Here is a 27,377-nt window from a genome sequence, read left to right as displayed (position 1 = left end):
GCTGACCCTCCACTTTGTGTTGATATCCTTCTCCAAAGAATGGTCCCTTCTGACAATATGACCAAAGTAGGTGAGATGAAGTCTGTGTAGCCTTAAGGGAATGCTTTTGTCACATTTCCAGATCCAATCATAGTTGCAGAACCAAGTTAAGTACAAGCCAGCAACTTATTTACATTTAGCTTTTGAAGTCATCATTGTTGTTAGTTGTCTGATTTGATTCCAACTTTTGGTGACCCCATGTGTGGAGAGTGAACTGCTCCATACCATTTTCAAGATTGTGACCTTTCAGAAGCAGATTGCTAGGTCTGTTTGCCAAGGTGCCTTTTGGCTTGGGAGTAAGCATCAGGAGTAGGAATGGGTGGTACAGGTCTGTGTTTGTGGGCATGGACAGACTGAGAGAAAATGTGTGAATCCTGAGCAAGAGCCAAACTCAAGTGGAGAGTGGGCAACGGTCATGGAGGGAGACCAGGGAAGAAATCCTCTGACTCACTGATGTGCACTGGACAGAAGTCAGTTCAGAATTTTTGTTTCTGACTTTGTGTCAGCTTGTTTTATCCCCACCATTTCCTTTTCCAGGTTTCATAGTTTATGTATTCTTACATCTAAACACATAATTTCTAAAGTTTTCTTTCCTGTAATAAATAATATACCCCCAAATCAAAAAAATACCTGTTGCTGTTGATTCCGACTCATAGTAGCCCTTTAAGACAAAGTAGAGTAGAACAGCCCCATAAGGTTTCCAAGGCTGTAACCTTTACGGAAGCTGACTGTCACATCTTTTTCCCCTAGAGTGCCTGGTGAGTTTGAACTACCAATCTTTTAATTATCAGCTGAGCACTCAACCACCACATTACCAGGGCTCCTTCCTTCTTCTCCACCTGTCCCACATTTTCAGGGTCATTGTCTTTTGTACTGCAGAATTCTCCATAGGCCTTCCTCGGCGTTCAGAGTATCATCAGTCCCAAACCCTTTGGGTGCTGAAAGACAGCCAGTTTTGTATTTTTCTTGAATGATTGAACCAAATACATCAGAATTTATTCACTTCCAAGTTTTAAGCAAATAACAAAGAACCACTGTGCCTGGCCGAATAATTTTCCCCAAAGATATCCAGGTTTTAATCCCTGGGAACTATGAATGTTACTTTATATGGCAAAAGAAGCCTTTGTAGATGGAATTAAGAATCTTGAGGTGGTGAGATAATACTGGATTATCTAGCTTGTCCCTAAATATAATCACAAGGGTCCTAAGTAGAGAGAGAGGGAAATGTGACCAGTGAAAAAGGAAATGATATGAAGACTGAAGCAAGATGCTATGCCACTGGAGAAAAGGTCCATGAGCCAAAGAACGTAGCTCTAAACCCTGGAAAATGCATGCATGGCCTGGATAATATTTTCAGTCCTTTGAAACGGATCTCAATATTATGACTTCAAGAATGCTGAGAGAACAAACAAATGTTGTTTTAATACACCAAGTCTATGGCAGTTTGTTACAGCAGCCACAGGAAACTAACACTCACTTTATCAAGTTTACATTTTTTTGAAAAGCCTAGGTTTAACATTACTTACCCTACTTATCTGTCAGTTTGTTGTCACTGTGATGGCTTGTGTGTTGTCATGATGTTGGAAGTTATGCCACTGGCATTTCAAATACCAGCAGAGTCACCCATGGTGGACATGTTTTAGTGGAGCTTCCAGACTAAGACAGACTAGGAAGAAGGATGTGGCAGTCTACTTCTGGAAAAAAAATTAAAAATTAGGCAGTGAAAACCTTACAAATAGCAACAGATAACTGTCTGATATAGTGCTGGAAAACGAGCCTCTCAGGTGGGAAGGTGCTCAAAATATGACTGGGGAAGAGCTGCCTCCTCAGAGTAGAGTCAACCTTAATGATGTGCATGGAGTAAAATTTTCAGGACTTTCATTTGCTGATGTGGTCCAACTCAAAATAAGAAATAGCTGCAAACATCCATTAATAATCAGAGCATGGAATGTACTATGTATGAATTAGGAATACTGGAAATCATATGTGTTCCATTTCATTTTTGATGAATTCCAATATTCCTAATGCAGAAATTGAACATTTTTACCAACTTCTGCAGTCTGACATTGATCAAACATATAATCAAGATGCATTGAGAATTACTAGTGATTGTACTGCAAAAATTGGAAATAATCAGTAGTTGGAAATTATGGCCTTGGTGACAGAAACAACTCTGGAAATACATAGATGACACAACCTTGCTTGCTGAAAGCAAAGAGGATTTGAAGCAATTACTAATGAAGATCGAAGACTATAGCCTTCAGTATGAATTACATCTCAATATAAAGAAAACAAAAATTCCTCACAAGTGGACCAAACAGCAACATAATGATAAATGGAGAAAACATTGTTGTCGTCAAGGATCTCATTTTACTTGGATCCACAACCAAAACCCATGGAACCAGCAGTCAAGAAATCAAACAACATATCGCACTGGGCAAATCTGCTGCAGAAGACTTCTTTAGTGTTAAAAAGCAAAGATATCACTTAGAGGACTGAAGTGTGCCTGACCCAAGCCATGGTATTTCCAATCATCTCATACACATGTGAAAGCTGGATAATGAATCAAGAAGTCCAAAGAACGATGCATCTGAATTGTGGTGTTGGTGAAGAGTATTAAATATACCATGGAATGAACAGATTTTTCTTGGAACAAGTGCAGCCAGAATGTTTCTTAGAAGCCAGGATGGTGAGACTTCCTCTCGCGTACTTTGGAGAGACCAGCCCCCTGGAGAAAGACATCATGTTTGGTAGAGGGTCAGCAAAAAAGAGGAAGACCCTCAGAGATGGATTGACACAGGAGCTGCAACAATGGGCTCAAGGAAAATGATTGTTAAGGATGGCGCAGGACTGGGCAGTGTTTCACTCTGTTATGTATGGGGTCGTTATGAGCTGGAACCAACTCAACAGCACCTAACAACAGAACATTAGTTAAACAATGGTCAACTCTTAACACCTCACCGGCATTTATGTGACTACAAGCCATCCCTAATTTATTTTAAACCAAAAGTATTATCATTAATGTATTCATGTTTTTCATGAAACTACACCTGTTGCCAAACCCATCACTGTTGAATTAATTTATTCATCGTGCTCTCATGTGCATCAGAGTAGAACTTCACTCCATAGATCTTCAATGGTTGTAATCTCATGAAAGCAGATCACCAAAAGCCTTTCTTCCATGGCACTGCAGCCTGGCTTTGAACAGTCAACTTTTCAGTTAGAAGTAATTTTTGCTAGCCAGACATCTTATTTATCACTAAAACCCAAACTCACTGCCAGGGAGTCGGATCTGACTCATAGTGACCATTCCTTGGGTGTCCAAGGTGGTATCACTATGGAAGTAAATTGCTCAACCTTCTAAAATACTTAACTAATGCAATTCATCTTGACACTGTTAACTTCACAACAAACCACCAGGGTCACACTCTAAACAAAATGGAGAGGCAACGTCCAGGTTGCTGTGGGTGAAATTTTGTCATAGCCCTATGAAATGCTCACCACCTGCACTGGGGTTAAGTTTAATAAATAGCAAAATGCATACAGGTATTTACAACAGTTTCAAAGACAGAGGTCCTATTCATGTGGTCCCAACAATAATGACAAACAGGCATTTGCATGAACTGTTTATAAATTCTGGAGCACAGCTGGTTTGAAAGTAGAGTGCATGTACAATCTTCAAAAAATGTTCTATTCCTGAAAAAATGCTTTACGTCAAAGATGGACGACATCACTGAGTATCAATGTGCAGCAACTGCTCCTTGCCATTGATTATCAGGGACTTCAACTCTCCGTCTTCTTCCACTTCCACCCTTTCTTGGCCATTCTCAATGATTCTCTTGGTGGTGATTTTTTTGCCATTCAATATTTCAGTGGAAGTCGACACGGATTTGAAGTTGGTGGTGCCACCACTACCACAGGACATGGAGAAGGAAGAGAGGCCCCCACCTCCCATGGAACCAAAGGAAGTCAGTCCTGCATCAAAAGAAGAAAAAGCACCCCCAAAAGTTGGAAATTCACTGAAAGGGGAGAAAAGTGGTGCGTACCCTCTGCTTCGGCTTCCCCGGGAGCTTCTCCGACTCCCAAAAATGTTCTCAAGCGAGTCTCCAAAGAAGTCAAACGAAAACGGGTCCCTGCCACCGAAAAACTCCCTGAAGACCTCGGCCGGGTCACGGAAGGTGAAGACGTAGTCAAAGGGGTCCTGGAAGGGGCCGCCACCGCCACCATCCACGTCTGTTTTGCCGTATCTGTCGTAGACGTCCCGTTTCTTGGCGTCTGACAACACCTCGTAGGCCTCGGCCACTTCTTTGAACTTCCTCTCCGCTTCCTCCTTGTTCTCAGGATTTTTGTCCGGGTGCCACTTGAGCGCCAGCTTGCGGTACGCCTTCTTGATGGCATCCGACGAGGATTGCCGGGTTACACCCAGCACCTCATAGTAGTCCACCATGTTGGACGTCAGGGTAGGCAGGGGTGGCAGCCCAGCAGAGCGCCCCGCGGCTCGGGCGGGCCTGGGGCCACGGCAAGGCGACCGGCGCGGCTGGTAACCCCAGGGCTGGGACCAGGTACTCACCGTGACTAGGCTGGGCACAATGGTGCTCCCTGTGACGCAGGCAGCATGTCATTGGTCGAGGGCGACTTAGACTCCACAACCCAGAATGCAGCGCGCCTGGGGCCGGCTCCATTTCCTACCACGGCACTTGTGACGTTATCGTGCTGGGATGAGGCCACGGGGCTCATCCTGGCCTCGCCCACCCGACTTGGCCTGCCCACTTCCGCTTCCAGACTTAGTGTTCACAGACAGTATTTAGTAGGGGAATATAATCTACGTCTGTGGTGATACCGCCTTGGAAAGCCAAGGAGGGGTCCGTATGTGTCAGATCTGACTCTACTGCAGTGAGTTTTTATTTTTTTTAGTGGGTCTTGAAAGAGCTCAGGCAGTGTGGTAGTTAAGAGCTTGGCTGTTAACCAAAAGATCAGCAGTTTGCATGTACTAGACACTTTGCCCGAAAAGGATGTGGCAATCTGCTTCCATAACGATTTCTGTTGTTAGGTACTATTAAGTAGGTTGGACTCATAGCAACCCTTTGTACAACAGAGCAAAACACTGCCTGGTCCTGCGTAATTCTCATAATTGTGTTTGAGCCCATTGTTGCAGGCACTGTCAATCCATCTCATTGAGAGTCTTCCTCTTTTCACTGATCCTCCGCCTTCACAAGCGTTATATCCTGCTCTAGGGACTAGTCCGTCTTGATAACATGACCAAAGTACATGAGATGAAGTCTCACCATCCCATCCTGGCTTGTAAGGAGCATTTTGGCTGTACTTCTTCCAAGCCAGATTTGTTTGTTCTTCTGTAAAAACTATTCTTGTTGGGTGCTGTCCAATCGACTGTGACTCATAATGGCCCTGTGTGTAATGGAACGAAACACTGCCAGGTTGAGTGCCATCCCCACAGTCCTTGCTATGCTTGAGCCCATTGTAGCCACTGTGTCAATCCATGTCATTGAGGGTCTTTACCTTTTTCACTGACCCTCCCCTTTACCAAGCGTGATGTCTTTCTCCAAGGAATTGTCCCTTCTAACCACATGACCAAAGTAGGTAAGACAAAGTCCATGCATTTTTTTGTTGCTTCTAAGGAGCGATCTGGTTGTAATTTTTCCAGAACAGATTTGTTCATTCTTCTGTCAGTCCTTGGTATTTTCAGTATTCTTTGCCAAAACCACAATTCAAAGTCATCAATTCTTCTTCGGCCTTCCTTATTCATTGTCCAGCTTTCATATACATATAAGGATATTGAAAATACTGTGGCTTGAGTTAGGCTTCAATGTGATATCTTTGCTCTTTAACACTTTAAAGAGGTATTTTGCGGCATATTTGCCCAGTGCAATACTATGTCTGATTTCTTGACTACTGTTTCCATTGCTGTTGATTGTGGCTCCAAGTAAAATGAAATCCTTGACAACTTCAGTCATTTCTTCATTTATCATGATGTTGCTTATTGGTCCAATTGTGAGGATTTTTGTTTTCTCATACCGAGGTATAGTCCATACTGAAGACTATAGTCTTTGATCTTCATCATAAGTGCTTCAAGTTGTCATCACTTTCAGCAAGTAAGGTTGTGTCGTCTGCATATCACAGTTTGTTAATAAGTCTTCCTCCAATCTTTAATGCTGTGTTGTTCTTCATATAGTCCAGTTCCTTGGATTATTTGTTCAACATACAGATTAAGTAAGTATGGTTAAAGGATACAACCCTGACACATACCCTTCCAGGTTTTAAACTATGCAGTATCCCTTTGTTCTGTTTGAGCAATGGTCTCTTGGTCTATCATTCATGCTACATCCTCTTCTGAATCTAACTTGAATCATCTCTATGCCATAGGCTTTTTTAGCTAGTGGACCTTGAAGGAGCCCTGGTGGCACAATGGTTAAGCACTAGGCTGCTGACTGAGAGGTTAACAGTTCGAACCTACCAGCAGCTCCATGGGAGACAATCTGCTTCTATAGATTATAGCCTAGAAAAACCTATGGGGCAGTTCTGCTCTGTCCTATAGGGTTGTTATAAGTCAAAATTGGCTCAATGACATCTGACAACAACAGTGGGCCTGACTCTGGGGAAAACGTTTTTCTTAGGAACCAAAACCAAACCCAGTGCCACTGAGTCATAAATGTTTATCAAGCAGGGTGTCTTATCTTTCTCCCAAGAAGCCACTGGTGGGTTTGAACCATCAACCTTTTGGTTAGCAGCCCAGTGCTTTAACACAGCACCACCAGAGCTCCTTGTCTTTCTTAAAGTAGGTTTTAATGTCAGGCTTTTCCCTGTGGCTCAGGATAGGGAGAGGGTGATGGGAGTCAGTTCAGTCTGACCCAGAGCTCAAGAAAAGAACAGTGATACCATTCGTCTAGGACAGCACGTCTCACATGTTTTGGCCCCAGGACCCATTTGCTTTTGTTTTTGTGAGTTATACCTTTCATTACTTCCTGCATTAGAAAGGAAAACAGAGAATTAAAATTATTCATGAAGCAATTCCATAACAATAAACAAAAACCACTGTATGCTAACTATATGCTATATTTGCTGTCGAGTCAGACCCAACTCATAGCGTCCCCTCCTTGGGTTTCTGAGGCAGTGTCACTATGGAAGTAGATTGCCCCATCTTCCTTCCAAGGAGTGGTTGGTAGATTTGAACTGCCAGCCTTCTGGTTAGCAGTCAAGTGCCTTAGGCGCTATGCTACCAGAGCTCCTATATGCTAACATAGACTGTGTTTTTATTTTTTAAAAAGGTGTATTTTTCAAAACCTCAAAAACTTTATGAAGAGAGGGGCCTGGTTTTACATGTCTTCACAATTCTCTTAACGATCTGGTTTAGTAGAAGAGAGCAGGATTCCCATATTTGCTTTTTTGTTTGACTTATTGCTTTCATGTCATAGAGTCTCTGGAAAAATCCACTGAACACTTACGGGAGAAAGAGAGTGAACAAGGCAACTGGACATCATTATTATGGAAATAGTTTTGACTTGGCAAAATTCCCCTGAAAAATTCATGGGGATTCCCAGGGTTCCCTGGATCATCCTTTGAGAACCTGTGGTCGAGTGTATTCAGATCTACTGGCCTAATTTAGGGTTCTGTGGCTGGCCTTGGGACACAGTGATTAGTTCCTCTAAAGCTTCTTCATCCTGACCATGATTTTCTCTTTGGCATTTCTGGTGTCTGACAAGATGGCCGATGTCTGGCTGCTTGTTGAGTTTTCTGCTTTCTCATTGTTCCCTTTGATACTATGTTCTTCTTCTTCTTCTTTTTTTTTTTTTGATAAACTGTGAGGCAATAGCAACACAAGTCACTCAGTTCCAAAAGGAAAATGATTAACCAATGAACTTTCTAACATTCATCATAAAGGGTAGTAGATTCAAAGGCAGAGGGTTGTTAACCTCATCTGAAAAAACTGTGGACTTTATCTTACCTGGAGAGAATGAACAAGTCCTTACTTGGCACTTGTTAAGTAATCAGGAATAGTAAGGTCCAGTGTGAACTAAGCAAAGTGGGAAGGTACAGATCATGTTGGGAGGGACAAACGAGGCCAAATGGCAGTAGGGCAAAGGACAGAGGAGAGGTTACAGAGAAGGGCTAGAGAGTAGGAATGAGTTCGGACAGACGGTTTGACGACCATTCTTAGGGAGTTCCAAAGGCAGGGCTGTGGAGTTGGAATTTTATTCTAGGCCGTGGGAAGTTGTTGGCCAAGGTTGCAGAGGTGGTGGTGGGGTAGGGTGGGGTCGGGTGGGGTGGGGTAGGGGTCAGCTTATGTTGTGAATCAGAAGGGATAGATGGGGGAGTGAGGAGCTGAACCTATAATTTAGGTTGGTGCTCTGAGGTCCTGAAATGGGACCATGGCAGCTAAGTCTGAGAGACAGTGGTGGAATGATTCAGATTCAGCACTTGCTGGGTGTGAGGCCTAGAGCAAAAGGAGTGTTGGAGTGGTGGGCTATTAACTACTGGCTTTGTGGTGAAAAGAGAGCATCTCTTTAATTAGGTGCCAGAATGTTTTCACCAAAACCCAAGTCTTCAATAGCTCCCAAAGCCAGATTATGTAGCTGCCATACTTGTAGGGCTGAGGATGTGCCCTGAACAGGAGTACACCTTACCCTGCCCTGGTATTGCCTGGTCATGAGTTTGTCATTGTCCATTGGACAGCCCCTTCAGGACAGGGACCATTTATGACTTGGTTTTCTAGCCTCAACTCCTAGCATTGTGCCTGGCACACAGTTGAATCCAGACTTTCAATAAATACTTGATGAATGAAGGAATAAGCAATGGATTTTAAGTGTCAGATTTACTTAGGTTCTGGGGGCAGGAGCTCTATTGGACGGCTTAGTAATGGTTCCCCGATGTAATTGTTGAGAGTGAAGGTGGATTGCCTACTATTCAGATTGGTAAACAGCACTCCCTGGCCCAAAACCATCCAGCTACACAGTGGTCTCAGAGAGTTTGGAGGTTCTGCATGATGCAGGGAAGTTATATAATTTCCAGGGGGTGACTGTGTATGTATGCAGTCCCTTTGCCCTCTGTCATCTACTGATGAACTCTCATGGCATCCAACCTTGAGAAGAATTATGACCCCTGAAGTTTAAACTGGGCTTTGAATTTCAGGATAGCAGATAATGCATACCAAAGATCAAAAGCATTGCTATTTCCTTTTTTGCCCACTCCAGAATCTAGGTCCTACAGAAGGGAGAATACTTGGGTGGGGAGGACCTTCAGGGTGTGTGTGTGTGTGTATGCATGTGTCCACAGATAAACGCATACAAAACCGAAGGGATGTTGAGGAGGGATGGTGGTCCAGGGACAAGGGACTCTAAATACCTACTCTAAGTACCTGAAAAAGGGGGTTCTGCTTATATGTCCCACAAAAACACCACCACCACTACAGCTAGTTGCCATCGGTTTGATCCCAACTCATGAGGACCCCATGTATATCAGAGTAGAGCTGTGCTCCATGGGGTTTTCAACCACTGATTTTTCAGAAGTAGATCATCAGACTTTTGAGTGGACTTCAACCTCCAACTTTTCAGTTATCATATGGGCAGGTTACCTGTTTGCATTGCCCAGGGACTCTGAAGCATTGATGTTAGCAACTTCTCCATGCCCCTCCTAGAACATCCCTGAATATAAATAGCCAGTGATGTTTGTAGGTGAAAATGCTGGGGCCTATGCTTTCATCGTGGGAAAGTGTAGAGCTGCAATGGAGCCTCAAAGTATAGAGTGAGATGCTCAATGCTGTCTGCACTCTATTTGCTGCCCTTCTTGTGGAGGGCCATTTCTGTTGAATGATTGTTGTACTTATTCCTGACCTTCCCCTGATCTCTTGGGTCATGTGCTGATGCTGGGTGTTGCTGTGTAAGCACATTGTACTTGGCCTCAAAATCCTGCCATATGCCTTCTCTCCATTTATTTTGACTGGGTAATGACTATGGGGTTCACCACTTTACTTCTGACTTTTGTTGTCTGTTGTTAATTGCCCTCGAGGTCCTCCGACTCTTGGTGACCTGATGTACAACAACTTGAAACACTGCCCAGGCAGGTGCCATCCTCATGGTTTTTTATATGTTTGAGCTTATTGTTGTAGCTATTGTGTCAATCTATTACCATTGTTTTTGCTGACTCTCTACTAAACATGATGCCCTTTTCTAGTGATTGGTCTTTGCCGATAATGTGCTCAAAGTAAGTGGGTGAAATCTCACCATCCTAGCTTTTAAGGAGTGCTCTGATTTTATTTCTTCTAAACCTTTGTATTTCTGGCAGTCCACCCAACCAAACCCAATCTACTGTAATCGAGTGGATTCCAATTCCTAGTGACCCTATAGGATTTCCAAGGCTGTAATCTTTATGGAAGCAAAGCCCAAACCAAACCCACTGCCCTTGAGTCAATTCCAATTCTTACTGATCCAATAGGACAGAGTAGAATTGTCCTTTAGGGTTTCCAAGGCTGTCAATCTTTACGGAAGCAAATTGCCTCATCTTTCTCCCATGGTAAGTTCAAACTGCCACCCTTTTGGTTAGCAGCCAAGTACTTTAACCACTGGGCCATCAGAGCTCCTTTCAGGCAGTCTGTGTATAGTCTATATTATTCAGTAACACTATAATTCAAATGCACCAGTTCTTCTGTCTTCTTTTTTCTGACATTTACTTGGCTGTAAATTTTAATCATGGCCTTCTGTACCATCATTGGGGTACTACTAGTTGTCGTGAGGAGTTGTAGTTTAAAGCAGAGATTTAAGGGGTCAATATTCAGGCTCTGGGTCTCATCTCTACCTCTTCAGAATACAGGACTCTGGCAAATCATTTTGCCTCTCTGAGTCTCAGTATCTTCATCTGTAAAATGGTAATAGTACCGGCCTCTACAGAATAGTTGTAGAGGATTACATATGATGTGTTTGTAAAGTGCTTGGCACAATACTTGACACACAGTTGTTGTTGTTGTTGTTATGTGCCGTCGAGTCAGCCCCGACTCATAGCGACCCCTCCTTGAGTTTCCGAGGCAGTATCACTACGGAAGTAGGATTGCCCAACCTTCCACACAGTACGTGCTCAAAAAATACCAATCATTAGTATTGTTTTTGTTTACTCACCCCTTTGCCTTCAACTTGATCATCAGAATTTCCCCAGCTGTCTTTTGCCTCTGGACCTTAGGTAATGTGTATTATTTCACTTACTTCCATCCACATGTCAATTTTGGCTTCCTATCTTCAGAGTCCTGCCTTATGGACCTTCTGAAGGACTGCACATCAGTCCTCAAGAACCCTTCCATGGTCTCATATTACATGGCTTCCTTTCCCTTTACGCTATACTCCAGTTTCCCTTTCCTCCTGTTTATTTCCTTCTTAGCACTTGTCTTAGTTTGTAGTATTACTATAACAAAAATACCACTAGTGGATGGCGTTAACAAACAGAAATGTGCTTTCTCACATTTTAGGAGGTTAAAGTCTGAATTCAGGGCCCTGGCTCTAGGGGAAGGCTTTCTGTCTCTGTCAGCTCTGGGGAAGTATCCTGGTCTCCTTTCTGTGGGCCTAGTGTCCCTTGGAAATCTCCATGTGTCTTGGCATCAGTCTTCCCCTGGGTCTAGGAGGTTTTCAGCACCAGGACTCCAGGTCCAAAGGATGCATTCACTTCCAGCTCTTCTTTCTTAGTAGTACTGAGGTGGCTCTTTCTCTACTTGCTTGTTTCTCCTTTTATCTCTTGATGAGGCATTTGGCTGCTAACCAGAAGCTCAGTGGTTCAAACCCACCAGCCTCTCTGTGGAAGGAAGATGGGGCGATCTACTTCTGTAAAGATCAACAGCCTCGGAAACCCAATGTGAGTTTTTATGAGTTGGCATCGACTCTATGACAGTGAGTTTGGTTTGGAGTTTGGAAGGTAGAAGATGATGTGGCCACACCTCAGGGAAAGTCCCCTTTATATTGGATCAGGGCTGTGACTTGAGTAAGAATAATGCGTCCCACCTTAGTACCCTTACAACTGACTGGCTGATCATGTCAGATCACATGATGGGGAGTGAGTACATCATTACATAACTGCCAAACCACTGAAAATCATGCTCCAGCCAAATTGACAGACATTTTTTGGGGACACATTGCAATCCATGACAGCACTTTTCAAAATTTCTGATGTCTCTATGGAGTCCCTGGGTAGTACAAATGGTTGAGCGTTAGACTACTAGCTGAAAGGTTGATGGTTCTAACTCACCCAGAGATGCCTTGAAAAATAGGCCAGGTGAACTGCTTCCAAAACTTCTCAGCCTGGAAAACCCTATGAAGCATTTCTACTTAGCACATGTGGGGTCTCTATGAATCTGCATCAACTTGACAGCCATGAACAACAACATCATTATCCCTGTCTGTTTACATTGTCTATCTGTCTGTGTCCCTTGATTGTCCATGAGTTCTGGGAAGGCAGGGACTTCATTTGCCAGGATTACCACTCTAGCTGCTCCAAGGCCAGCACTGTACTGGACTCAATGAATTGTTGGATGAATATAAAATAATGATGTGAGTCGTAGGGCAGACCCTTACATGAGCCACAGGAAAGGACAGTTCCTGAAGGTTTCATGGGCCAAAGATGGGGGTGGCAACACCATGCTCTTCTCTTTCTAAAAAAGCATAGTCAGCTTTCTGCTTCATTGCTAAAGAGGAAATTTAATAGGTCACAAAACAATCTCTTTTGTTCTTAAGTAATACTCTCATGGTCTATGGAGGGACTAATGACATGAAGCTGATTGGATGGCTGATAAAGAATACCAGCCAGTTAAACATTTATTGCTCATTAAGAAACCCAGTAAAGCTCCACCCTCTTTATCTCTAAAAGTAAACTGCCGGCTCTCTTTAGCTGAATGACAGTCATCATCACGTGACAAAAAGTCAAACATTAACCTGACGCATAGATAGGTTCCTGTGATATGTAATCCGAAGACAGGGAACCTTTGGAAGAGCACAGTCCCAGTAGCAAATGCAGGGCACCATGGCCGCAAGGTTGCAGGGTCCACGTCCGCTTGTCCTGGGCCTACTGCTGTGCATGCTTAGCGCCATGGGGTCTCAAGGCGGGAAGCTGCTGGTGATCCCGATGGATGGCAGCCACTGGCTCAGCATGGTCAGTGTCGTCCAACAGCTGCAGCAGAGGGGACATGAAGCAGTTGTAGTGACCCATGAGGCATCTGTGCTCATCAAGGAAGACACATTTTACACCTTGAAGAGGTACCCTGTGCCCTTCCAAAAGAGGGACTTGGAAATGACTTTGGTCAGTCTTGGGCGTAGTGTTTTTGAGACAGCGCCCTTTTGGCAGCAAGTGGTCGAAATATACAAGAGAATCAAAGAGCATGCCAGTATGTTGTTTTCTGCTTGTTCTCACCTACTGCACAACAAGGAGCTCATGGCCTCCCTGATGGCCGGTGGCTTTGAGGCTGTGTTGACAGACCCCTTCCTTCCTTGTGGCCCCATTGTGGCCCAGTACCTATCACTGCCTGCTGTGTTCTTCTTGAATGGCTTGCCATGCAGCTTGGATTTTGATGGCACCCAGTGCCCCAATCCACCATCCTATGTTCCCAGGTCTCTGTCTGTGAACTCAGATAGCATGACCTTTCTCCATCGGGTGAAGAACATGCTGATCGCCTTCACTGAATCCTTCATGTGCAGTATGGTTTATTCACCATATGCGTCATTAGCCTCTGAAGTCCTTCAGAAAGACATGACTGTCCAGGACATTTTGAGTTTTGGGTCTGTCTGGCTGCTCAGACGTGACTTTGTAAAGGATTACCCCAGGCCTATCATGCCCAACATTGTTTTTGTTGGTGGGATCAACTGCCTTCCCCAAAAACCACTATCCCAGGTGTGTATATGAGTGGAAGCTCTACATGCTTGTATTCTTGCAAATCCTTTTGGATACACGAACTTGCCAAATGTTGTGTGTGTGTGTGTGTGTGTGTGTGTATTCAGATATATGCTGAATGGGCATGCTTAGGTAGTTTATAATGCCTGTTTTGGTTAATTTCTACCTTGCACATCTCCTAGGTCTCTGTTATAGTTTATACCTGCCATTTGGCAACAGCTTCTGGGTTATTTGTCACTGAGACTTGAGTCACTGTTGAGTTGATTCTGACTCATGGTGACCCACAGGGTTCTCAAGCATGTCATCTTTCAGAAGTAGATTGTCAGTCCTCTTTTCCAAGGCACTTCTGGGTAGGTTTGAACTGCCAACTTTTTGGCTAACAGTTGAGAACTTAACCACTTGGGCATCCTATTCAGTGTGCTTCAGTGGATGGGAATGCATTAGATGCAACAAGTGCTAAATGTCATCATCACAGAGCACTGTGTTCAGGTCACCACACTGGAAACAAAGGTGAACAGCACACACCTGGACCTTGAATCAGGCATTTGACCTTGATCGGGCCAGGTACATGAGATTCAAGATTGATTCAGTAGTTATTTGACATCTGCAGAGCCTGGCAGGGAAATCTGCCTTTATGGTCTTAGCTAAAGCTTCAGTTTGGGTATATTTTGATAGGCATGTGTCTCATTCCCTGAAATGTTCATTTTTTTCCCTGCAGAGTTTGAAGTAGCATGCACATCCTCTTCAATATCCCAGTGGGTGATAGAGACTGGCAGGAGGTGCTCCTTCAGATGGAGGTCCAGGAAAGGTCTCCTCAAGGGGGTGGCATTCCAGTGAAAACCCATTTATTTATTCATCAGATATTGGTCTGTTGGCCAACCCAGGTGCTTCTAGTGCTGAGACTGGCTCCTACAAAGGACTATTTATTACTCATTCAAATTACTGAATTTTAATTCCCATGGTTTGTGCAATATAGTTCATGTTTTAAATAATCATGGCAAGGAGAAACCTTGGGTGACAGAAAGAACAGCAAGCAAGAAATCAGGTGCCACTGTTGAAACCTTCACCGCATCACTGTGTGTCTTAGTTTGCTGGTGGCTTTAACAAACAGAAATTTATTTTCTTACAATTTAGGAGGCTAGAAGTCTGAATTCAGGGCACTGGCTCTAAGAGAAGGCGCGCTCTCTCTGTCCATTCCACGTCTCGGCTTCTGTCACCTTGGCATTGCTTGGGTCCTTGACGATCTCCATATGGCATCTGTCTTCCTCTATTTGTGCATCTTTGCTTCAGTGCCTAATCTGAGGTCTAATATGGTCTAATTAACATAACAAACAATATTCTACTTCCAAACGGAATTATATTCACAGGTATAGGTTTAGGATTATTTAAAAAAAAAATTATTGTGATTTGGGTGCAGATTTACAAAGCAGATTCATTTTACTCTCAACATTTGGTTTCATGGCCCCGATTACAATCCCAACAACAAAAAGGTCTCCTATCTCCCCCACACCCGTGACTACCCCTTCCCTGTGCCCTTCTTCTCTATGCAGTCCTGTCTGTCCTGCTTTCCCTGTATGCAAATGCTGCCCTTCTGATGTCTCATGGTTGATTGATCTAAGGGGTGCATCTCCCTGGGGTAGATGTAGGCCTTTCTTCTGTTTGGCTGAGAGCTAATTCATGGGACTCTAGTTCCAGGGTATAGAACCCATGTTTTGGGGGCATACATTTCAATCCATAATACCATGTGGCCACAATTTCTCCACCTCACTCTGTGGGGCTCTGATTCCTCATCTTCAGTGTGGAGAGAGAGCTAGTGGCCCCTCAAAGATATCCTGACTCAATGATTCTGAGATCCCATGACCTTGGATGAATTGTGTTGGATGGGGTGATCTGGTTATTAATTGATTACAAGTCAAACAAGAAAACATAGTAGTAGAGAAAGCATTCAAAATTCTCTTTTAGAGAAAGGAAAAGGAATAGGAGAAGTAATACCAAACCAAGGAGCAAAGCTCAGGTCAAAAGGAAAATATCTGGCAGCATCTCCATATTAGAGAGACATTAAAGAGAAATGTTATGGCATTGTTGTGAAGGATTAAAAACCAAACAATCAAGAAAACACAATTGTGTTTCACATTTACTTTGAAATTTAAGACTTTGAAAACATGCATGCATACGTAGTGGGAATTCCAATAAAAATGGAAGGTGTTTTCTGTCCATCTGTATGGACAATGTCCAGTCACACTGGCCTTCTGTCCATTTATGATACATTCCTCATTAAGAAACCCAGTAAAACTCCACCCTCTCTGTCTCTAAAATTTATCTCAAAATTCCTTCTCAGTTCAGGAAACTCAAACACACTGTTTCCTCTTTCGGAGATGCTCTTCCTTGTATTTGTCACATGGATGTCTTCTTCTTTTTCAGATCTTGGTGTGAATGTCACTCGATGGGATCATTCTGTGTTCTTTCCTTCACAGCACATCAAAAACTGTGATTATTCCATTTAACTAATCACTTATTGATGGTCCCTCCACTCCATGAGCCATGCAGGGAGGGACCTTGTCTGCCATATGCTGTATTCTTAACAGCTGGCAAAGCATCTGCATGTGGTGGTTGTTGTTAGGTGCCACTGCGTCCACTCTGACTCATAGCAACCTATGTAGAACATAATGAAACACTGTCCGGTCATGTGCCATCTTCACAATCCTTGCCATACCTGAGCCCATTGTTACAGCCACTGTGTCAATCCATCTCATAGAATGTGTTTGCCTTTTCCACTGACCCTCTGCTTTAGCAAGCATGATACCCTTCTCCGGGGAATGGTCCCTTCTGACCACATGACCAAAGTAGGTGAGATTAAGCCTGGCCATTCTTGGTTCCAAGGAGCATTCTGGCAGCACTTCCTCCAGGACAGATTTGTTTGTTCTGTCAGTCCATCGTATTTTCAGTATTCTTTGCCAACACCATAATGCAAGGGCATCAGCTCTTCTCCAGTCTTCCTTATTCATTGTCCAGCTTTCACATGCGTATGAGGTGACTGAAAATACCATGGCTTGGGTTGGGTGGACCTTAGTCTTCAAAGTGACATCTTTGTTCTTAACACTTTAAAAAGGTCTTTTGAAGTTGATTTGCCCAGTGCAATACAGTGTCTGATTTCTTGACTGCTGCTTCCATTGTGTTGATTGTACATCCAAGTAAAATGAAATCCCTGACAACCCCAATCTTTTCTCCATTGATCATGATGTTACTTATTCGTCCATGGTGAGGATTTTTGTTTTCTTTATGTTGAGGTGTAATCCATACCAAAGACTGTAGTCTTCGATCTTCGTCAGTAAGTGCTTCAAGTCATCTTCATTTTCAGCAGACAAGGTTGTGTCACCTACATATTGTAGGTTATTGACGAGTCTTCCTCCAATGCTGATACTGCATTCTTCATATAGTACACCTTCTCAGATTCTTTGCTCAGCATACAGACAGAATAAGTGTGGTGAAAGAATACAATCCTGACACACACCCTTCCTAATTTTAAACCATGCAGTAGCCTCTTGCTCTGTTTGAACAGCAAACTCTTGGCCTATGTTCAAATTCCTTATGAATACAATTAAGTGTTCTGGAATTTCCATTCTTTGCAATGTTATCCATAATTTGTTTTGATCCACACAGTCAAATGCCTTTGTGTAGTCAATAAAGCACAGGTAAACATCTTTCTGGTATTCTTTGCTTTTAGCCAAGATCCCTCTGACATCAACAATGATATCCGTCATTCCATGTCCTCTTCTGAATCTGGCTTGAATTTCTAGAAGTTTTCTTACTGCTATAACCAGTTTTGAATTTTACTTGCATGTGAGATTAATGATAATGTTCAATAATTTCCACATTCTGTTGGATGAACTTTCTTTGGAATGGGCACAAATACTCAGTTTGGCCAAGTAGCTGTCTTCCAAATTTCTTGGCCTAGACAAGTAAGTGCTTCCAGCACTGTATCCATTTGTTGAAATATCTTAATGGGTATGCCATCAATTCCTGGAGCCTTTTCCCCCATCCCCTAATTCCTTCAGTGCAGCTTGCATTTTCTTTTTCCATGCCCTTGGGTCTTAACCATATGCTACCTTCTGAAATAGCTGAACATTGACCAATTCTTTTTGGTACAATGACTGTGTATTCCTTCTATCTTCTTTTGATGTTTCCTGCATTATTCAATATTTTGCCTATAGAATCCTTCACTATTACTACTCGAAGCTTGAATCTTTCCTTCAGTTCTTTAACCTTGAGAAATGCTGAGCGTGCTCTTCTCTTTTGGTTTTCTAACTCCAGGTCTTTGCACACTTCATTATAACACTTCACTTTGTCTTCTTGAGCTGCCTTTTGAAACCTTCTATTCAGTCCTTTTACTTTGTCATTTCTTCCATTTGCTCTAGCTACTCTCTGTTCAAGAGCAAATTTCAGAGTCTCTTCCAACATCCATTTTGGACTTTTCTTCCTTTCCTGTCCTTTAGATGACTGTTTGCTTTCTTCATGGATGATGTTCTTGATGTCATCCCACAACTCATTTGGTTTTTGGTCATTGGTGTTCAATGCATCAAAGCTATTCTTCAGGTGATCTCTAAATTTATGTGCGATATACTCAACATGATATTTTGGCTCTTATGGATTTGTTTTAACTTTCTTAAGCTTTAATTTGAACTTGCATATGAGCAATTGATGGTCTGTTCCACAGTCAACTCTTGGCCTTATTTTGACTGATGATATTGAGCTTCTCCATTGCCTTTTCCCACAGATGTAGTCAGTCTGACACCTGTGTATTCCATCTGGCAAGGTCCATGTGAGCCATCATTTATGTTGTTAAAAAAAAAAAAAAGATATTCGCAGTGAATAAATCATTGGTCTTGTGAAATTCTATCATGTAGTCTCCAGCATCATTTCTATCACCAAAGCACATGGTTGGTGTCCCATAAATATCAGCACCAAGCCCATCTAAGAGGCACTCAGAAAATACTTGTTAAATGAGTGAATGAATGGAAAAAAGGGTACAAACTGAACTAACCAAAGATACCCCAGTAACTGAGCCTTTGTCTTACTTTTGGGAAAGAAGAGTATAGTTATCAGGACTGGCAGCTACTGGAAAGGAAAAGGAAGACAGATGAATTGATGTATTTAAATCATGGTGTAGGCCAAGAATATTAAATATACCATGGACTTTTGGAAGAATCAATACATCACATTTCACTTCTTAGAAGTGAGGATGGTGAAGTTTCATCTCAGGTACTTTGGACATGTTATCAGGAGGAATTAGATGCTGGAGAAGGACTTTGTGCTTGGTAAAGTATAGGGTCAGCAAAAAAGAGGAAGACTCTGAATGTGATAGGTTGACACAGTAGCTGCAACAATGGGCTCAACCACAGCAATGATTGTGAGGGTGGTGCAGGACTTGGCAGTGTTTTGTTATGTTGTACATGGGTGGCTATGAGTTAGAGCCAATACAACAGCACTTAACAACAGCAGAACAAAACATATCTGAAGGAGGAGACAGATGTCAATGAGAGAAAAATCCAGAGATTTGAGTCCAACTACAAAAAGGACTTTCTGAAAGTAAAATAACATGATTTATGAATAGTAGTTAATTGAAGGTACTGTTGGGACTGGACATAGTGTCCTAAGTAGTCATTTAGAGTAAATAACTCACAATCTAGAACAAAAAGAGAGAGAAGCCATAAGGAAAGAGATAAAAGGTTTGGAGAACAGATTTCAGGGATTGAATATATGAATTTCCACAAAATTTTATTTGCATATTTTGCTGAAAATAATTCAAAAATGATTGCAGTAGTACATCAACAGGGAACGTCCAGAAATTTGAGCTGGTTTTGGAAGAGGATGTGGAATGAGGGATATCATTGCTGATGTCAGATTGATCTTTGCTGAAAGCAAAGAATACCAGAAAGATATTTGCCTGTGTTTTATTGACTATGCAAAAACCTCTAACTGTGTGGATGATAACAACTTATGTATAACATTGTGGATAATGGGAATTCTACAACCTTTAATTGTGCTCATGAGAGACATGTATAAAACACCCAAGAAGCAGTCTTTCAAACAGGAAAAGGGGATACTGTGTGGTTTAAAATCAGGTAAGATGTGCATCAGGGTTGTGTCCTTTCCCCATACTTATTCAATCTGTCTACTGAACAAATAGTCCAAGAAGTGGAACTGTATGAAGAAAAATGTGGCATCAAGATTGGAAGAAGACTCGTGATATGCAAATGACACAACGTTGCTTGCTGAGAGTGAAGATGACTTGAAGCATCTACTGATGAATATCAAAGACTAGAGTCTTCAATATGGACTACAAATCAACATAGAGAAGACAGAAATGCTCACAACTGGACCAATAAGCAATGTCATGATAAATGAAGAAAAGATTGAAGTTGTCAAGGATTTCATTTTGCTTGAATCCACAATCAATGCACATGGAAGCAGCACTCAGGAAATCAAATAACACATTGCACTGGGCAAAACTGCTGCAAAAGATCTCTTTAAAGTATTAAAGAACAAAGATGTCACTTTGAAGATGAAGATGACCCAAGCCATGGTATTTTTAATCACCTTATATGCATATGAAAGCTGTAGAATGAATACGGAAGACTGAAGAAGAAATGATGCATCTGAATTGTGCTGTTGGTGAGGAACATTGAAAATACCATGAACTTCCAGAAGAAAGACAAATCTTGGAGGAAGTACAGCTGGAATGCTCCTTAGAAGCAAGTGTGCCCAAACTGAGATGGATTGACACAGTGGCTGCAATGATGGGGCAGGACTGGGCAGTGTTTTGTTCACTATGAGTTGAAATGGACTCAATGGCATCTCACAACAACAACATGTGAATAATAGGGATTTCAGAAGGGGAAAAGAGCAATATATGTAGAAGAGATAATAATTAGCCAAATAATAGAAACTAATTTCCCTGAGCTGTAAAATGCATCAAGTCTGCGTATTGGGATGACTCAAATAAATCCCAGGAAAGATATATGTGTATTTCTATATATCTATGCCATATATCTATAGCTCTCTCTCTCTTTCTACACACACACACACACACACACACACACACGTATGATTTGTTGTTGTTGAGTTGATTCCAACTCATGGTGAGTTGGTGAGTCCTTGTGTGCAGAGCAGAACTGCTTCATTGAGTTTTCAAGGTTGTGACCTTTTAAAAACAAATCACCAGGCCTGCCTTCCAAGGCACTTCTTCATGGGTTGGAAACACCAACCTTTTGGGTATTAGTTGAGTGCTTAGCCATTTGCATCACCCAAGGACAAAGACATTTGGGAAGGGAAAATCAAACAAAAAGCCTGGAACTGAAAATGCCAATTCTTTTAGCAACACCTAGGAACTCTTTGAAAGGTCTCATTTTGAGTGAGTAAATCTCATCAGAGTGGGGAAGCAAAATATTTCAGATGTCTCATCTTTTTTTGAAGAGAGTGAGCAGTGGGCAAATTGAGGGATGTTTTCAGTGAGCACCTTGCTTCACTCTTTGATCATACAAGAGGACTGTGAAGTTGAGATGAAGTCTAGAGGAAGTTCTGCCAAGTAGGGGATAGATATAAACCTTATTAGACATCATAAGGGCTGGCCTAGTGCTAGGTCTTGGACATGATAACACAGTCTTCACAGTTATTTCTGCTGTGATCTGTAGATGAACTTTTGTGCCTTTTGAACTTTAGTCTAACCCTGCTGTTTAATCTTGAATGTTCATGGACCTGGGGTTTGATTTTATGTTAATCATGCCCTGGTGATTGCCAAGTGGGTGTTGGAGTGTTGGAAGATATGGAAGGAGCTAAAATTAGACTTGACCTCTTTCAGGCAAGATTTAGCTTAACAGTGGGTTTCACAAAGAAGAGAAAGCTGGAGGAAATTTAGGTAAGCCATATATCTAATCATTATTCAGTAGGAAGATGTTTGAGAGTACTTCCAGATGAGCTGTCTTCCCTATAAATGAGAGAGTATAAGGGGGAGGAAGGTGTGGTGTGCATCACAGGACTTCAAAAACAAACAAACAAAAAACCCTCAGGAAGTTCTTGCCACAAACCAAGAACACAGTGTAGCTTTGGTGAGGATGACTCTTGCCTACCTGACTTTTTTAGATAGAACTAATTGGAAAGGCTGCGATAGCAGCTTTCAGCCAGAAGACTCCAAGAGGGCCTGGAGATGGTGAGGGTGAAGGCAGTGGGGTCACCACAGGAAGACTGGTCATGCTTTGGAAGATTATTAATTATTGATTCAATTTCTTTAATAGAGATAGGTTTATTCAGGTTGTGCTCAGAACCAAGCCTGGCAGAGGTCATTGCCAAAGTCATGTGTGCCCAGGCCTATGAGAGGTCTCCTGAGTCTCCCATCTAAATGACAGAATGTCCTGTCCTGGCTTCAGCACTGAAAGTCCTGTGTTCTCAGAAACTCCTTGGTCTTGGGAAGATTCTAGTACACCACATGATCTCAGTTGTGTCCTCAGTATTCTTTGGAAACATATAAAATTATTTGGGAGACATTCGGGAAAGTTAATTAGATTGCCAGGGGTCTGTAGTTGGAGAAGTGTTGTCATAGTTATGCATTGCTCTGTTTCTTCTAAGAGGATTACCCTGTATATGTGTTTATGTGATTCTGTAAAAATGGCATGATGGTGGGAGCATCTGATCTCCTCTAACTTCACAAGGGTGGGGAGGAGGATCAAGATCAACAGACCAAGGCTGATTCCTATGAGATGGAAGTCAGACATGCTGCCATCCTCCAACCTTTTTTTTTTTTTTTTTTTACCAATTCTGATACCAACTGTTTCTCTCTTCTGGTTTTGACAGTTCATTGCAATGGCCACACAGACCTCACAGACAATATTCACAATATGAGGTTTATTAAGGAAGTAATAGGTTACAGTTCAGGATCAGGAACATTCAAGATATAGTTCTTCGATCAGGATAGCCTCCCCTCACCCATACCTGAAGGCAGGTCTCTCTCTGGCCCTCAGCCCCTCAGCTTGGCCTCTGCCCTGCTCTGGCAAGTGTTGTAAAGCTCTTTTACCTCTGCCAGTAAGCCTCAGCCTGAAGGCACTCAGCTCTCTCACTCTGTGGGCTGGGAAGACCACTCTGCCTCCTGCCAGTCTCTTAGTTCTGCGGCCTCTGCTGCCACCATTTCTCTGCAGCTGCTTCTCACCATGTCTCGTGTCATAGCTCTATGTCTCCTAGATTGAGGAAGTTCATCACAGGGATCTTGGATCCAAAGGACATGCTCCACTCCTGGCTCTTCTTTCTTGATGATAGTGAGATCCCCACTTTCCGCCTCTGGAATGGCTCACTTTAAGCCTAGCAGAATGGCAATACTGATCCATCCTCACGTTAGAGTTCCAAACACGTTACTTGCATTGTCCCACTCTCACAAGTGTGCTGTGCACTTTATTTACATTGTTAACAAGCTATCCAAACCCCCTGGGGGCGCCCACAAACACTTTGCATTTGCATAGTCCCACCCAGTCTTTGGTGGGAGTTATAAAGACCATGGCCAGAAGGGCCATACCAAGCAATTCACTTCAGCACAGTTTCCTTGAGACAGAGGTGCTTTGGAGTTGGCTCTGAAGACTGACGAAGGGTCAGGCTGAGCTAAGATTGTTACTGAATCCAGGTGTTTCCTTACCCTTTTCCTTGCAACACACCAACCACTCTCTTCTGCTGAATCACTTCCTTCAACACTGTGGCTCACTGCTCTTCTTCTGATTCGGAACAAAAGCAGTTGCCATGGAGTTGGTTCTGACTCGTGGTGCCCCATGTGCATCAGAGTAGAACTGTACTCCACAGCATTTTCAATCCCTGATTTTTGGAAGTAGACTGCCAGGCCTTTCTCCCAAGATGCCTCTGGGTAGACTCAAACCATCAACCTTCCGTTAGCAGCCAAACTCATTAACAATTGGCAACAGCCAGGGACTCTTCTGATTGAAATGATCCTTTCACTGCACCTCTTTTGTTGGCCTGACTTCCATCTCTAATGCCCATTCCTTGTTGCTTTGGGGAGAGGCCTCTGATAGGTGGTAATCTGTAATCTGTACTTGATCACTGGGAATGCTGCGATCATGGCTTCTCACCCCTGGCACACAGACACTGTCTCAAAGCCCATCCTCCTGCTTCACAAATGCTACCACATTGTCGTCAGGTGTTGTTGAGTCAGCTCTGACTCACAGCGACCCCCGTGGACAACAGAACAAAACATGGCTGGGTCCTGGGCCACCTTCATGGTCATTGATATGCTCGAATCCGCCATTGTGGCTGCTGTGCATTTTCAGCACTTTCCGACCTGGGACTCATCCTCCTGCACTAGACCACATAGTGTTCTGTTGTGATCCATGGGGTCTTCGTTGTCTTATTTTTGGATGCAGACCACTAGGCCTTTCTTCCTGGTGTGCCTTAGTCTTGAAGCTCCACTGAAACTATTCTACATGGGTGACCCTGCTGGTATTTGAAATCCTGGTGGCATAGCTGCCAGCATTGTAGTAACTAACATGTAAGCCACTACAGTATGACGCAGTAATGGCAAGTCATGGTAAACTGACAGGTTAACAACAATTTTTATCAGCTAGAAAATCACTCAGAGTTTAGCATTCAAATATACTCATAATCACTGATGTTTTTTTCTCTTCTTTTTTTAACTCCTTGATGAAAAAAGATGACTTCCTGGCAATAGAATGTAGGAAAGACTGAATCAAGACTGCTGTCTGCCTGCTCCCGCATTTTCTGTCAGTGCTGTCTTGCAAACTTACTGTGCCACCCAGGCTCAGTCTCTCTCTGCCTCTGTCTCTGCCTCTCTTTCTCCTTAACCAAGAAAAGCCCGACAACCTACATCTGAAAATAAGCCAGTGAACACCCTATGGACCAGGTAGCCTTTCATTCCATCATGGGTAGGGTTGCCAGGGATGGCAGCTAACAGCAGCAACATACCTTTAAAGACATTTTTAAGAGGAAGACATTGGATTCATAGCTTAATGTATGCTGTCACCAAAGAATCTGAGACAAAGTTCAATGGACATTTCTCTCTGGCTCTAGGAATTTGAGGCCTATGTGAATGCTTCCGGGGAGCATGGGATTGTGATTTTCTCCTTGGGATCAATGGTGTCGGAGATTCCAGAGAAGAAGGCAATGGAAATCGCGGATGCTTTGGGAAAAATTCCTCAGACGGTAGGAAGACCATTACATTTATCTTCACAATCTTTTATATTTCTAGTGTAACCCCAGACTTCCAGGATCTAAATGAATTCTATTAGGTGGAACATGTGATTTGGGTTTCCACACCACCTTCCAACTATTAATCCAAAGGTGACTTTTGTAACTTAACTCTCAACTACTCTCTTACACAATGGTCCACTTCACTCGGAAGTCTGATCTCCTCTAAAAGATTAAAAAAAACGTATCGAGGAGAATTTATTTAAAAGACAAAATGATAAAGAATATTGTTTCTTCATGTTAAATTGTATTTCTCCAAAAAGTTTTGGTTAGGAGATTGGACTTATTTCCTATATTTCTGCATTTATAGTTCTACACTCACTCATTTTACTACATCAGCTTTTCCTCAAAGAGTAGAAAGCTCAAAAATCATAAAAGCATGGCCTGATGAGTTTGCACAAAGCAAAAACACTCATGTACCCAAGCCATATAACAAGAAGCACAGTGTCACCAGCCGCAAAAGCCTTCTCCTTCACGATGCCTCCTGTCGTGGCAAGGCTGAGTCTGTTCAGAGAGCCCCACTTGCTAGCTGTTACAGCAGATTTTTGAAAGTTATGTCGTGTTCTGTCTTTAAAATCTCTCGCTGTCTCTCCTTTTCTCCTGTCTGCAAGGTGCTGTGGCGGTATACTGGGAACCGGCCATCTAATCTCGCGAAGAACACAGTGCTTGTCAAGTGGCTGCCTCAGAATGATCTGCTCGGTATGTCAGGAGCACTGCTCTGTCGGCCAACCCACGGCCACTTGCTGTGTCATCACCTCTGACCCATGGCCACCCCACGTGTATCAGAGCAGAGCTGTGCTCCCCAGTTCTCAATGACTGAATTTCAGAGGGACATTACTAAGCCTTTCGGCCAAGGCACCCTTGGCTGGGTTTGGACTGCTTTCTGCCATCAGCCAAGCCTATTAACCATTTGTACCACCCAGAGGCACTGAGTATAGGGCAAACCAAGGTTAAAGGAAGAAAATGGCTTAGATCTAGCTATTCTAGAAGGTTTTTTTTTTTTTAGTTGAAAATATTATAGCTGGCATAGCTCACATTGCTTTTGTTTTTGTTTTTAAATAATATTTTATTGCATTTACAGGGAAAGTTTACACAGCAGCTTAGGTTACCATTCAACTATCCCTGTATAAATTGTTCAGTGACATTGGTCACATTCTTCCTAATGTGCAAACATTCTCAGTATTTCTGCTGGTTGTTGCATTTCCATTCATCTGGTCTCTCTGCCCCCTTAAATTCTCATCTTTGTTTTAAAGTCATTGTTGACCATTTGGTCTCATATAGATTTTTTTTCAGACCACAGTACTCTTGAGTGATGTTCTTTATTTTATGAATCAATCTGTGATTTAGCCAAAAGATGACCTCAAGGGCTAGTTTTGGTTCAGAGTTTAAAGAGAATCTCAGGGCAATGGTCTTGGGGAGTCCTCCAGTTTCAATGGGTCCAGTAAGTCTGTCTGTTTGTTTTTAGGAATTTGAGGTCCTGTTCCACATCTTCCTCCCATTCTGTAAGGTTCGTCTAGTATGGTCCCCATCATTACATTCTGTACTGGTAGCAGAACACCATCTAGGCCTAACCTACATTGCTTTTTATGTGGTGGGGCATCTCAGGCCACATTTTCTTATGGAAGGGCTGCATGTAGATAACACTGAGAATGCACCATCCAAGCCTGGCTGATGGGAGACTGAGACTCAGCAACTTGACTGCAGCCTCCCTCTCTGATTTGTGTCTCAGGTCATCCGAACACGCGTGCCTTTATCACACACGCTGGCTCACACGGTATTTATGAAGGAATATGTAATGGAGTGCCAATGGTGATGATGCCCTTGTTTGGTGATCAGATGGACAACGCGAAGCGCATGGAGTCCCGGGGAGCAGGAATCACCCTGAATGTCCTTGAAATGACTTCTGATGATCTGGAGAATGCCCTAAAGAAAGTCATCAATGAAAAAAGGTGAGAGAAGGTGCAAGGACAGAGGAGTGCTACCTGTCTGTAGGCCACAGCACTCACAGTAAATATTTAACCGTGAAAACAGGTACATCAAAATCGAGATTTAGAAATAATTCACGAGTTAATATTATGCACTTTATAAGACCCAAACCCACCACCATTGAGTCAACTCTGACTCACAGCACCCCTACAGGACAGAGTAGAACCTCCCCACAGGAGCTCTGGTAGCATAGTGCCTAAGGCATTTGAATGCTCACCAGAAGGCTG

At 42.8% G+C, this 27,377-nt stretch overlaps 2 protein-coding genes across 2 annotated transcripts in view; one reads left to right on the top strand and one right to left on the bottom strand.

Annotated features, from left to right (window-relative positions):
* Positions 1-3,769: 3,769 nt before the first annotated feature.
* On the bottom strand, positions 3,770-4,486 carry DNAJB3 (DnaJ heat shock protein family (Hsp40) member B3). The gene has a single exon (XM_007941706.1). The coding sequence runs from the start codon at positions 4,484-4,486 to the stop codon at positions 3,770-3,772; it is 717 nt and encodes a 238-aa protein (XP_007939897.1).
* Positions 4,487-13,047: 8,561 nt separating this feature from the next.
* Positions 13,048-27,377, top strand: part of LOC103199418 (UDP-glucuronosyltransferase 1A1-like) — a 16,556-nt gene continuing 2,226 nt past the window's right edge. The window contains exons 1-4 of the mRNA XM_007943710.1: positions 13,048-13,911; positions 24,988-25,119; positions 25,776-25,863; positions 26,894-27,113. Coding sequence (XP_007941901.1) covers positions 13,048-13,911; positions 24,988-25,119; positions 25,776-25,863; positions 26,894-27,113 — 1,304 coding nt within the window. The remainder of the gene's footprint in view (positions 13,912-24,987; positions 25,120-25,775; positions 25,864-26,893; positions 27,114-27,377) is intronic.

The sequence above is a fragment of the Orycteropus afer genome, unplaced genomic scaffold (genome assembly GCF_000298275.1).
Source record: "Orycteropus afer afer isolate SDZICR_OR568_19922 unplaced genomic scaffold, OryAfe1.0 scaffold00006, whole genome shotgun sequence".
NCBI classification, from domain to species: Eukaryota; Metazoa; Chordata; class Mammalia; order Tubulidentata; family Orycteropodidae; genus Orycteropus; species Orycteropus afer.
The sequence above is the reverse complement of the archived record's forward strand: the minus strand, read 5'-3'. Positions and strand labels throughout refer to the sequence as shown.

What these genes read in the sequence shown, in the direction of transcription:
- DNAJB3 (XM_007941706.1), bottom strand. Translation starts at nt 4,486, where the DNA reads ATGGTGGACTACTATGAGGTGCTGGGTGTAACCCGGCAATCCTCGTCG.